This window comes from Candoia aspera, chromosome 1 (genome assembly GCF_035149785.1).
Source record: "Candoia aspera isolate rCanAsp1 chromosome 1, rCanAsp1.hap2, whole genome shotgun sequence".
NCBI classification, from domain to species: domain Eukaryota; kingdom Metazoa; phylum Chordata; class Lepidosauria; order Squamata; family Boidae; genus Candoia; species Candoia aspera.
Genome location: NC_086153.1, coordinates 47,989,224 through 48,003,300, shown reverse-complemented (window position 1 = coordinate 48,003,300; position 14,077 = coordinate 47,989,224). Strand labels below are relative to the sequence as shown.

Genomic DNA, 14,077 nt, shown 5'->3' with positions numbered 1-14,077 from the left:
AAATTTCACCACTGCCCATCTCCCCCAAAGGAGGGACCCTGGGCAGTTTACAATAAAGCTAAAAAGATTCAAATACAATAAAAAACAGATATATTACATACCGTATAAACATAAAGTATAAAATAGGATCCAGGATGGCAATTAAAAGTTCTGATTCAGATTTATAAATAAATGGGGACCACTTTAAGGTGCTAGCCACCCCCAGGATTGACTACCCCCCTTTCCGTCCCAAGTGAGATGGCAGAGCAGGGTCTTTAACCTTTTCTGGAAGGTCAGGAGAGAGGGGGCCTGCCTCACCTCTGGGGGAAGAGTGTTCCAGAGGGCGGGGGCCACAGCAGAGAAGGCCTGCTTCCTGGGCCCCGCCAATCGACATTCCCTCATGGACGGGGTCCGTAACATGCCCCCTCTACCTGACTGGCTGGGACGTGTTGATGTAACAGGGGTGAGGCGGTTCCTCAGGTAACCTGGACCCATGCCATGTACTGCTTTAAAGGTGATAACCAACACCTTGAATTGGACCCCAAGGCAAACCGGCACCCAATGCAGCTCGTGCAGCAGAGGTGTTATGTGTGCCAACCTTAGGTAAAGGTAAAGGTTTCCCTTGATGTTAAGTCCAGTCATGTCCGACTCTAGGGGGCAGTGCTGATCTCCGTTTCAAAGCCAAAGAGCCGGCGTTTGTCCGTAGACACTTTTGTGGTCTTGACTAAACGGAACGCCGTTACCTGCTCACTGAAGCAGTACCTATTAATCTACTCACATTTGCATGTTTTTGAACTGCTAGGTTGGCAGGAGCTGGGACTAGCAACATGCCAACCTTGGGGCACCTAAAATTGCCCACGTGGCCACATTCTGGACCAGCTGTAGCTTCCGGATACTCTTCAAGGGTAGCCCCATGTAGAGCGCATTACAGTAGTCTATATGGGAGATGACCGGGGCATGAGTGACTGATTGGAGGACCTCTCGATCCAGGAAAGAGCATAACTGGCGCACAACACAAAGTTGTGCAAAGGCCCTCCTGGCCATGTCTGCCACCTGCTCTTCGATCAGGAGTTGTGAGTCCAGAAGGACCCCCAGATTCCACACCGGGTCTGTCTGGGGCAATGCAACCCCATCCAGAACTAAAGATGGTTAGTTCCCAAATGCAGAGGAACCCCCAACCACAGCCACTCCATCTTACCAGGGTTCAGCTGAAGCCTGTTGTTCCCCATCCAGACCCCTACAGCCTCCAGGCACTGAGAGAGGGTGGTCACAGCATCACTTACATCACCTGGGATGGAGATGTATAGTTGGGTATCATCAGCATACTGATGATAGCTCATCCCATGGTGATGGATGATCTCACTCAGTGGTTTCATGTAGATGTTGAAGAGGAGCAGGGAGAGTACCAAACCCTGAGGCACCCCACAAAGGAGGGGCCATGGGCTGGACCTCTTGCTCCCAGTCAACACCGATTGGGATCAGCCCTGGAGGAAGGAGGTGAACCAGTGCAGAACCATGCCACCCACCCCCAATTCTCTGAGCTGCCCCAAAAGCATACCATGGTCGAAGGTATCGAAAGCCACTGAGAGGTCAAGAATAGCAAGGATGGATGCACTGCCACCATCCTGCTCCAGCCAGAGGTCATCCATAAGTGTGACCAATGCTGTTTCTGTCCCATATCCAGGCCTGAAACCTGACTGAAAGGGGTCTAGATAATCCATTTCATTCAGAATCCTCTGAAGTTGCAACGCCACCACTTTCTCAACCACCTTCCTTAAAAAGGGGAGGTGGGAGACTGGACAGAAATTGTCCAGTATAGTAGGGTCCAGCAATGGTTTCTTGAGGAGGGGGTGCACCAGCACCTACTTAAAGGCAGCCGGGAACAGCCGGTCTCCCATGGATGAATTTACCATTTCCTGGACCCAACCACACATCACCTCCCAAGCTGCCTTCACCAGCCAAGAGGGGCATGGATCTAATTTACAAGTGGTGGCATTTACAGTCCAGAGGACCCTGTCCACTTCCTCAGGCCCAACAGATCAAACTGTTCCCAGATAACAAGGCAAGAATGTTCCCCAACCATCTCCACAGACCATGCCTCATGCTTGGAGTCCAACTTGGAACGGATCTGAGCAATTTTATCTTGCAGATGCCCAGAAAACTCCTCTGCATGGCCCTGAAGGTGGGTCACTGGTCCCACCTTTCCCAAAAGGGATTGAATGACCTTAAACAGGGCCACTGGGTGGCATTCTGCGGATGCAATAAGAGCAGAGAAATATTGACGTTTCACTGCTCTTATTGCTACAATATAAGCCTTAATAGAGGCTGTAGCTTGTGTGAGGTTGGGTTTGGTCCTTGTTTTCCTCCAGCAGTGCTCTAGACATCTCTTAATCCTCTTCAGAACCCTCAGCTCCTCCGTGAACCACAGGGAGTGTCGGGTTCTCTGGGACAAGAGAGGTCACACAGGCGCAATCCTGTCCAAGGCCCCGGCTGCCTCCCTATCCCAGGAAGCAGCCAGGGCCTCCGCTGGACTGTGCAGCAGATCCTCGGGTATAACCCCCAGCTCCTTCTGAAACTCATTGGGTCCATCAGTTGTCAGGGGCGGACCAATCGAATGGGCCCTGCCTCCCTGCAGAGCGGAGCAGCATAAGAGAAACTCAAGACCACCAGGGCATGATCTGACCATGAAAGAGGGGACAGATGTAACTCTCCCTTCAGATCACATTGCCACTGCTCTGACAAGAAAACCAAGTCTGGGGTGAGGCCACTGTCCCGAGTTGGGTCCCAAATAGTCTGGGACAGGCGCATGGCTGCCATGGTAGCCATGAACTCCTGAGCCGCCTCCAAGGCACGCCCCAGGAATGGCAGGTTGAAGTCCCCCAAAACCATAAGTCCGGGGAACTCAGGTGTGTGTGTGTATGTATGTGTGTGTGTGTATGTGTGTGTGTGTGTGTGTATGTATGTGTGTGCATGCAAATGAATGAATGAATGAATGAAAGAAAGAAAGAAAGAAAGAAAGAAAGAAGGAAAGAAAGAAAGAAAGAAAGAAAGAAAGAAAGAACGATTTGGGGCCAGTCACTCCATTTCAGTCCTATACTGGGAAGTTAAAAAAACATCTATCAACCAGCCTACACTGGATCAGTCTGATAGTTTATGGTTCATAACCTACAGTGAAAAGGCCTACATTCTAGAGTGGATTGATACTTCCAGGTAAAAACCCATAGACCTTGTTGCTTATAAAAGAAAGTTACTTTAGTGTTGTGGTTAAGGTGCTGGACTAGAAAGCAGCAGACCATGAATTCTAGTCCTCCCTTAGGCATGGAAGCCAGCTGGGTGACTTTGGGTCAGTTTCCCTCTCTCAGCCCAACCCACCTCACAGGATGTTGTGGGGAAAATAGGAGCAGAGAGCGTTATGTATGCCACATTGAGTTGTACAAATAAAGGTGGGATATAAGTAAATTCTATATGTGTATGTGTAAAACCTAATCAGTGCTTTGGATGGGCAGTTGCCTCTGTGCAAACCAGGTGTCTGTTCTCTCTGGCAGCCCAAGCCAGAATGGCCATGAAGAGCAGTACCCAGTGACAGGCAGTACCCACACCAGTACATCTCCATGGCAAAAACTGTCTCTGAACAGAAAATACTACATTTAGGCTGGGACAGCTAAAAGCAACTTTAAGTGCCCTGAGTTATAAGCTGGGGATGAAACAAAGGCAGTGTCATGATGACATGGTTACTGGGGCACGTTTGTGTGATGATTAGGCATGCTTGTTGAAGAGTCTTTAGAAGCAAGTGGGATTCTGTAAATGTGGATGAAGGAAACCCAAATTATAGTATTCAAGTATTTTTTAAAAGCTCAATATTTCTGCTATAAGATTATATCAAGAATCTGCCAACATTGACCTTAAAACCCAACAATACACAGGATATTCTGGTCATAGATCACTTAGGGTTCCCATGGAGGTTTCCCCATGAGAAAGGCATCATTATTGACCCTGATTTCATGTGTCTCTAAGCCTCATTTTATTTAGTTCCTCTGCAACCAAGCTCAGATCTGTGGCAAAAACAATTGGTTAGGACTTCCTGTGTAGGTAGGGAGACAGACAGATACAGTCAGAGACTGAATTTTCTCATCATGGTAAGCCTAATTCTCTTTATTCATGCTTTGTTAAATAAACTACAAATAGAAGAATTTATACAACATTCTTATAAACCATGGTTTATTATTTGGGTTCACATATAGTAATTCATAATTAATGAATTATAAATCATAATAGGATGAGTTCATGCAACACATGGCTTGCTTCTTCCTCATCCACCACCATCCATGAAGATGATACCCAAGAAAATGTAGGAAAACAGCTTGACCCATTGAATGGTTCTAATAACAGTAAGTAAAGCAGTGAGCTGGGAGACCGGGAACCAAATGACATTAACAATACATTCCATCAGGGGCTTTTGAACATCAAATGTGCTCAATTTTATATTGGACTTGTATATGAAACCTCAGGGTTTGGTGCTCCAGAAGTAACCTGGAAAGGTGCTTCAGAGCATGTGACTGCAAGTTGGCTCCTGTCTACAACTTTTAATTCAGCTCCAACTTTTCAGTAGTTCCAGACTGGTACCTTGTAAAAAAGAACTTTAGGAAGAATATAAGCCAGGAGCAATGAGCTTGTAATTTATATTTTATTTTGCACAAGCTTGCATATATACTGCACATACATTCAGTTTAGAGAAGATGGAAGGCACACAAGGCAATTGAACTACTGTATCCTTTAAGTGGTACAAAGCAAAAAGGTAAAGATCTGGAGAGTATACAAAAGCTTAAAACACACAAAATAAGAGTCCCCCCCCCAACTTCCCACCCCCACCCCCCAAAAAAACATTTTTCCTGATTTCTTTTCAATTTAGTAGCTGCCAAGCTAGAATTGTAAGTTTTTCAATCAATTGTCTACTGCACCTTTTTTTCCCTCCTTACAGACAGGGGAGTCTTCATGTTTTATCACATCATCAATTAATATTACAGTACATCCTTGGCAATACAAAATTGTACACCATCAAATAAATTAGGATAAATTAAACCAATAAATTATGCAAAGTCTTCAGAACAATAGACAACAACAAACCCCCCCCACAGTTGAAATTGCCTCTATCTAAAAAATAAAATTAAAAATAATCAAAAAATTGAATTCATTAATTCAGTTATTGTACTAACTTCAAATTAAAGGGTTTTTATTACAAAAAAAAACCTTTGATAATGCTATTTACAACATATTGCTAAATAATATAAAGGCAGTGTTTTGTAACTTTTGTAACTATATACATATGAGAAGTAGCTGGGACAACAGCAGTTTATGCCTTAACCTTTGACTCTTCCAGTTTAAAAAGGTACATTATTTCTCTGACTCTTGAGTTCAGATTAATAAGTATCTTCCTGCTAAAAATGTGTATGTGTGTGTACATGTATTTTTTTCTAATTCTACAGTATTATATTAATGCTGTAAGAAAGTCTACATCAGAAAGACTGGAAACAAAATTTAAACTTGCCATCTTATCCACATTTTACTGTATATTTCTTGTACATTTTAGTATTTCTCAGGGTAGCTGTCTGAATAGAGAAAATAGCTGAAGATCTTCAAATCACAGAACTGGCTGAAGTCACCACTTTTCATAGTTTGAAACAGAGTGAGCCCTAAGAAGATTCAAAGGTTAAATGACAGTTTTATCCCAGGTCAAACTATTAATATTTTCAATGGTTTATAACCAACAAAACTGTATTTCCTTCAACAGAACATTTAAGTGCAATATAGTAACTGTTTATTAATATAAACCAGTTACAATCATTAAGGGGAGCCTTTTAAAAACAATGTTTATTAAAATTTCCAAACACAGAATACATACCCAAAAGAAGTCTTTGCACTAAAACACCTATAATTACTATATAATACACATGACAAATAGAAGATGATTTAAAAAAAGATTACCTCATGTACAATGCTCCTTTGAGGGGATTTGCAAACCACTTTTTATATATATATATATTTATTTATTTATATATATTTTATATATATATATATATATATTTATATCTTTCAGTTCTGCTGGTGAAAGTCCTATATTTAAAGCCACAAAATCTTAACTTTTACTTTTTAGTTAATATTAACCTGTGGAGGGAGGAATCCATTGCCAATAAATTACTTTGTGCACATAGAAAATAATTCTGTAACATTACAGAAAGTGGATCACCCTTCTCCTGGATACATGATGAGAGAAATCTATCTTTTAAAAGTATTGAGCTGGGTTTTAAAGAATGCTTTCACTATCACTATCTGCAGTTACTGCAGCAGTTCCTATAAATTTAACAGATGTTCTCAGAATGTAGTTATTAAAATCATATGCCTTTTATTCAAGAAGAGCCCTCAAGCTGAATATATACATTGCTTTATAAAAGTTCCCCTCGGCTATAGATGTTCACCCACATACTCGGTACAGTAACAATGATTCTGCAAACTTAAAACACTTTAAATTAAATAATACTCAGAGGCACAAAGCAAACCTCAAGAATATATGGGTGAACACTTCTTAAATAATTATTACATCCTAATATCTTTCACTTTTTAAAAATTGTTTAATGTGAAGCGTTCCCATTACACAACCAGAGATACAGTAAGAATTAAATGTTTTATAGTTTCAAATAGAACATTCTTCTCACAAAGTATAACAAATGTCTAAAATAGGTTCTTAATCTACACTGGAAAAACGTAAGCCTTTCACTTCACACGCTTATTGTGTGTGTATAAGTATATATACATATATATATATTAGCAGGTGTATATATGGTTATATATGTATGTATATGTATACACATATATATAATACGTATGAAATATTGCTTCTATACTACCTTTTGTTAGGCTAAGAAAACACAAGATCTGCACCACTGTTACAAAAAATTGGCTTCTACAAGAAATTTTCAAAATTGAATGCTGCTCAAACAATTGAGAAAAAATAATTTGCATTATCAAACTGTTCTAAAAATTATCTTCTTCAAAAACTTATTCTCCTGCTTTTGTTTTTAATTTTCTTTAAAAAGACACAAAATGTGCATAGCTATCAACATTATGTTAAACAGCTGGAAAAAAGTGGAGAGAAAAGCAGTGTTTATTGCAACTGGGGAACTGTGTGGAGGAAGGAAGGTCCAGACATGAAAACTGTAAGCCACAGAAGGCACAAGAACAATTGTACTGGTTAACAGAGAATAACTGGCAATTTGAAGGACTTGTTTTATCTAATCCTTCTGCTGGTGCATTGAAGGTCTAGGCACACACTATAAGCCCCAGTTTCTTTAGTGAGGAAAATAAGGAAAGAGTAGGAAAATGAATGTCAGCACAGAATTTCGGTATTTTTGAAAGTGTTTTAAATTAATTTCCCTATGTCAATTTCTCTTTCCTGTATTAAAAGCACCTTCTGTCTTTTCTAGCACAAAAGGGGCTGGGAATGGAGGTTTAACTACAGGGATGTCTGCAGGTATGGTCAAGAAAGTCGAAATAGTGGCCTTGATGGTGTGACCTCAGCTCCACTTAGTTTTTTGTGTGTGTTATGTTGCACATAAACAGGCGGAGCTTCAACTGCACCGCCATGGCTGCCTGCCATCTTGACTTTTTTACCATATTCCATGGACACCCTTGAGTAACTACTATTGCTGAACGTGGCTCAGTTTTATACTTGCTGCAGTGTCCTGAAGCTGACCAAGGAATGCCTGGCTACAAAAATCAACAATAATCAGGTGCAGTGTTATCAAAAATTAGGGGATTCATGCAAAAAAACTATGTCAGATTCATAGAGATGAGGTGACCATAATTCTTTCTCAAGAATTCCCAGGAAGTGTAGTTAGAGAAATTCTGTTACAGTGCTTTGCTTCTTAGAACTGTTGGTCTTAATGCTTCCAAATTTAGCATTAAATCAGTTTCTGTTTGAAGTTGGTCTCTTGCCTGAATGTCCAGCATGGGGCCAGCTCACCTACACAAGAATCCAGCTAAGTATATCAATAGCAAAGCTATCTTCTGTTTTCTCCATTTCTTCTCCTTTTTAAATGGACAGGAAGCATAGTAGAACAATCTCAGCAACTTGGGCTGCTCTAGCGTCCATAGACAAAGGACTCAGCATGGCAATGAAATCTATGGCACAAGGTGATTATTTTATTTTTAAAAATGGAATCCGAAAAGAAATCATTGGGAGGATGACAAAATTGATATTTCACACTCAGTCTGATGTGCTTTGGGGGGCACAAAGGCAATACAACTAACACAATGAAATTATAATTAAATAATTAGTCAACAATCAGTTATAGATCCTTAAAAAAAGCAAATCAAGGTTTGCTTGGTTCTCTCCCCACCCCTTTTAGCATTTTGAAGCCTCATTCGCACTCATTTTTACATAGGCTATGTTTCAAATAAATAAATAAATAAATAAGTGGCATAAGTTTTAAGAGGTCATTGGGTTCAATGAGTCACATTTCAGTCAAGACAAACTGCACTAGAGCTAACAACACAAATGTTACTAACAATGTTAGTCTTCAGAATTGTGTCTGAGAAATGAAGTATGGCTTTAGTTGGGATCGTTTGGTCATGGCCAAGATGATAATACAGCAGGAGGACTTGCTAGAGTGGACTGCTAGAGGATTTCATGCCATTTTGAATATGGAGACAGCTAAGTAGGTTCCTGCAATAACATGAGAAAAATGTCTCTCTTTAAAGTCTCCTGCACCTTTCCAGAACCCTTTAGCAGAAATAAGCTTTAAATCACCTCTTTCAAAATGAGAAGATAAAAGGATGTAATCATAATGGTCATCCCCATTTTTTTTAAAGTTGGACTGACTCCAGATGGGTTGAAATAGCAACTCCCAGAATGGTAGGTATGCTTTCCCATTATCTTTTCTCTCTGTGAACTACTTCTGGTACTTCAGTTTGAATTGATTTGAACTACATAGTTCTGTTTACCTCAGGGACAAGGAACAGTTGTTTAATGTTTGTTAACTAATTAGGATCTTAAACCACAATCCAGTAATGCTTTCAGATCATAGTTAAACCAGTTCCTTATTTCATATATTTTGGGGAACTCTCCTTGAAACACACCAGAATTAAAATATCAAAAGTAGCATTCAAGACAAAAAACAAATATGGGAGCCTATCTCTGGATTAATAAACTATGCTTTGTTTTATTTTTAGCTAAGGGTATTACATACAAAAAGGCTCACTGGACTTTTTCTTTAATATAGTGTGTGCTTAAGTGCATCTTGCTGGCTTCAGCAAAGTTTTTGCACCAAGAAAACTGCTATTCTGCATATTGAGAAACCCTGTGTGTTTCTGTCACTAGACAAAGGCCTGTGCCCTCATTTTAAAAAAAAATCAGCAGGTTTTAAGGCTTTTCACTGTCAACTCTTTTCATCATTTTTTGTTTCTCAAGCAGTATTTATAAACCAGGCATCATTGCAATGATTAGGTCAGCTTTTTTATTATTGTAATGTATACGGGGTAAACTTTCACTCTCCAAAGTCAAAATACAATTTATGTTTTGTTTTTCTTTAAAAAGCAATTTCAAGAAAGGGGGGAAAAAAGGAGGATCCTAAAGAAAACTATCTGCTGAAATGTAAAACTGCCACCATGGCCAGTTAGGACTGAATCTGATTCAATTTCCTGGGGGAGATAACAGGTAATGATAGATACTAGTCCAGATAACAATAAATTCTTACTGCATCTGTACAAAAGACACAGAAAACAACAAACACATAGTGCCACAGCATATAAGTAATACTAGTAGACACTACCACTTTCTGAAAGTATGAAAAGAAAACAAACAAAAAAAGAGAGAGAGAGAGAGACCTCTAAAGAAAGCATGAAAACTTGCAGGGAACTTCTTTTTGAATTAGACTGATAAACTTCTTTTTGAATTAGACTGATTATTGTCTCAATTCATTTCAGCTGGATCCATACCACCCTTATTCCTACTTTTCACTATAAGCTCAACCTTGATTTTGTCATTTTGAGATGAAATTCCAGTTTGGACTTCAACACATATTCTGTTCCAGTAAATATCAAAAATCAGGTCCAACGAGAAGTAAAAATATTCAGCCCTTGCTGAAAATGGCAGCCCTAGAGTAAGCTTCTCCCATCTCCAGCATGGAATAGAACACTGTGTTTGGATATTAGGATGTTTTGTGCTTCCCTGCCCTTGTGTCATCAGCTGTTGGTGGGGAACATGAAACATCATGGCCTCAGTATGCAATTAGATGGATTTTATAGAGTAGGGAAATATTAGCATGGTTACAATTTTCAGCGGCAGCTCTGCATTCAGCATGTTGAGTTTAGCTTTACTGAAACAGTCCAGAAGTAGGACTCAGTGGCTCTTCTTTGCAAAAGATTATCTTGAAAATATCAGGACAACTCTGAAGAGCTTCATTCTGTAATATATTATGCACTGCTCTCATGTTTTGTTTGGTGCTAACTTTTGCTATAGAACAGGAAGGTATTTAATTACTTCGATTCATTGCTTATGAATTATGTACATTTGAGGAAAGAATAAAGTGGCTAGCTTTTGTTTTCCTAGCCAATGGGACAGAAATACAAGTTCTGCACAATGTTTAGGCACAATCCAGTGCTCATGAAGCATGCATAAGACCCAGAAAGTTAGTTAGCACTAGCCACTTGACTGTATGCACAGTTTTTTCTCCAGAGTTGTGCTTTCGGTATTATATTGTGCCTATATTTTTTCCTTTAAACAATATTTTCTATAAAAATGTTTCTATTCCATTTCTAATATATAGAAAGTGTTCTTGCACTCTGAGATGATGTCACTTTTTCTTTTTTGCCACAGTAATTTGAGAATAAAACAAATATATCTTACAATGTTTCTCCAATGAAAAAGTAATTAAAAACACGTTTTCAGGTAAAAATATGAAATATCAAATATATACATCACCTAAGGATTTCAGAGAAGAAGGAGAAGAATACATTTGTATCAAACGCTATTTAGAAGATGGCCCGACCCAACTATTCAATGTGATCAAGTAAAACGGCACAATTCAGCCAAAATAAAACATTAAGCAATCATCATAGTCATCCTATAAACATCTGGTTAGAAGTCAGTTCTGGACTTAGTCCCCAAATGCATGTGCATGGGATTGCTGCTTTTGGATGCCACTGATTTCGATAGGAAATATTTATCCCATGACCAATAAAACAATTTAAAACGCTCCACTATGGCCAGAGATTATACAGCAACATCTTTTTACTCCATGGAGAGTGAAATGCTATTGTTTTAAGAAGCTGACCATATCATGAAATTGTATTTGCCAAGCTACAAATTATCTTGCCTTCATTTGTTTTGCACAGTATTGCCTTGCTTGAAAGGAGAAGGGGAAACATAGCTAGATAAACATAGCTGAGGCAAACACCAAAAAATAAGGGCATTCCAGTTCTGGAATTTTGGATTCATCCAGTCCCATCTCTCAGTCTACTTTAGTTTGGATCCAGCCCTCTCTAAAATGTGGTGAGCCCAGCAGGAAACAACAGAGCACGCTTTCAACTCTGTGGTGTCTTCTGAGAGAACTTCCCACTACTATTGCTTTCCCAAACTTCCTAACATGAGAAATCGTACATAGGTAACTCCCAAGAATCATTACAGTAGGACTCAACAAGCTGAAACACATACTTGTAGTAGCATAAAAGACACCAGAATGAGGGCATACATTGTTTTATAAAAGGAAGGCCATGAGGCTTAGTGTACTGTAGATGATGTCTTTTGCTCTCAGTTGAGCAAGGAAAAGAGGCATTTCTATGTCTTCTGTGGTGTAGCACAAAAAGTACACTTCCTTCATTTAGCAGTTGAACTAAAAACTTAGAAACCTTAGCTGTGAAACCCCCCTATAAAGTTAAGAGCTTAATACAAACAAAGGGCCATCACTTTCAGTAGGATTTTACCATGACATTAGCTTATCTGGGAAGAAAAACCACCTTGTAATGAGAGAGAGAGAGAGAAAGAGAGATGATAGATAGATAGATAGATAGATAGATAGATAGATAGATAGATAGATAGATAGATAGATAGATAGATAGGCAGGCTTGTATACACTTCAAAACATTCTTCTTCTCAAGGGGTAAGAAAAGGGACAGGGAGGGGAAGAAATGCCCCAATACTGTTTTTTCCCCAAATGTTAAAAGTCACAGGCCAAAGTAAAACAAAGGCTGGAGTTAAAACAATTATACACTTATTACTGACCTAAATTTATAAGAAATCACAAGGGATTCTGATCTGATTTCATATATGAAATTAATATAGAAACACATACACACGCACTCACACATAGCTTGGGCATAAAAAAGGGAGAGTCTGCTACTTTTTTTTAATACATTCATAAATAGTGGTTGAAAATCTCTACTCATGGAGAAGCTCTTGGAGGCAGTTTGGGGATTTGAAAATCTCAGGAACTTCACTGTCCAGCTTACAGATGACCTTGTATATGGCCTTCTTCCAGGAAGGATCAACATCTTTGCCCGCGATAATGGCATTGAAAAACTCTCGTAATGTGATCTGAGCCACTTCCAGGAATCTCTCTGGAACCTGCTGATACAAGGAGACAATGGCATTAATAAAAGTTTTCAGTTTCAAGTCTCTGGATCTTCAAAGGAAACTGAGCTAAGTCCTTGCTTTCAAAAGGGAGCTTACATAGCACCTGCATTTTCTAAATGTAGCAGGACTCTATTCTCTTAGGCAAGGCTGTTATATATAGTACAATAACTTTTAAAACATGTGTTAGCTAGCTTTGTAAAGATGAACTGCAGAATGTTAGTATTAGAATATGAACATCTGGGTTTAGAGGGTGCTGTTTTTATAAGATATAATTAGCAAAGGAGGGAATGGGGGGGAAAGGCTATTGCCTTGAGGTCTGCAGGATGTAATGCTCCTATATATATTCATTATTTTCTCTAAGAGCGTTAAGCACATGCGGAAAGCAACTTCTGCTCGCTCTTCCTGTGTGCTCCTTTGGTACCAGCTAATGCTAAAAACCATCAAAACAAGAGGGAACCTATGCATAGTTTTTCAGAGCATCCAATAAAGCTTCACTCTCAACAGCATGGTTCAGATGTTACCCAATTTCTGGTGACTCCATAAATGCTCCTCCTTCAGACATAAAGTCTCAATAAAAATATATTTATGCAGCACAGGACTGTACATGCAGCGACCATAGACCAGTAATGGACAAGCTGCAGCCATTCAGATGTTGTTTATTCACAAGTTCCAGCAGCCCCAGCTGGCATGGACAATGGTGACCGATACTCAGAACTGGACTACAGTAACTTCCAGAGGCTCACAGATTCCTCACTGCAGCTGTATTGTCCATTAAACATAAATGTCAATCCATTTTATTCAATATTTTAAAAATCGGTGCATATGAATGTGTTGTCTTCATAACATCCCATAACTATGCTTTGGAGAAAATGAACTTGTTCCAAGAAGACAAGGAACCTTGAATCATTACCTTCATGCTACCTTTTCATTTTAAAAAGCATGTTGTGAGTGTAGATTGATGGCTACATCAGTAATTCACAAGTCTGTGAGTAGTCACTGGCAGTGTAACTATGAAAGCAAATGTCCATCAGCTGTTTAGGCTGAGTAGCTTCTACACCCATTTCTCAATAACATCTTTTTGGAGGAATTCCCATTTTAAGACCCAGCTGAGTGCTGATGTTGGATAGAAGAAAAAACAGCTACCTTGGTCCTTTAATAGAACACATATTTTGCATGAAAAAGAGAACCAACTCAGCCTCTGGCATCTTCAGGAAAAGATCCTCGCTAGCAGATTGCCCGAGATACTGGAATGCTGTTGCCAGCAAGGAAGGACAATATTGATGAGACAGATTGACAGCTTGTCCCACATAAAACATTTTGATATGCTCTGTGGGTTTGAATTCAGCACAAGCATGGGCATTACTGGAGGTAGCTGACCAGCCAATACCCAAAAAGCAGTACAGTCTTCATAGATTTTTTGGAAAGAAGTGGGCAATTGCCACAAATAGTGGTAGCCCTACCCAAAACGTGTTT

The 14,077-nt window shown here is 39.6% G+C and overlaps 1 protein-coding gene across 1 annotated transcript in view; it reads right to left on the bottom strand.

Moving 5' to 3' along the window:
- Positions 1-4,644: 4,644 nt before the first annotated feature.
- PROX1 (prospero homeobox 1) overlaps positions 4,645-14,077 on the bottom strand; it is a 76,962-nt gene continuing 67,529 nt past the window's right edge. Inside the window, exon 5 of the mRNA XM_063303411.1 lies at positions 4,645-12,595. Within this exon, the coding sequence (XP_063159481.1) occupies positions 12,410-12,595 (186 nt within the window). The 3' untranslated portion in view covers positions 4,645-12,409. The remainder of the gene's footprint in view (positions 12,596-14,077) is intronic.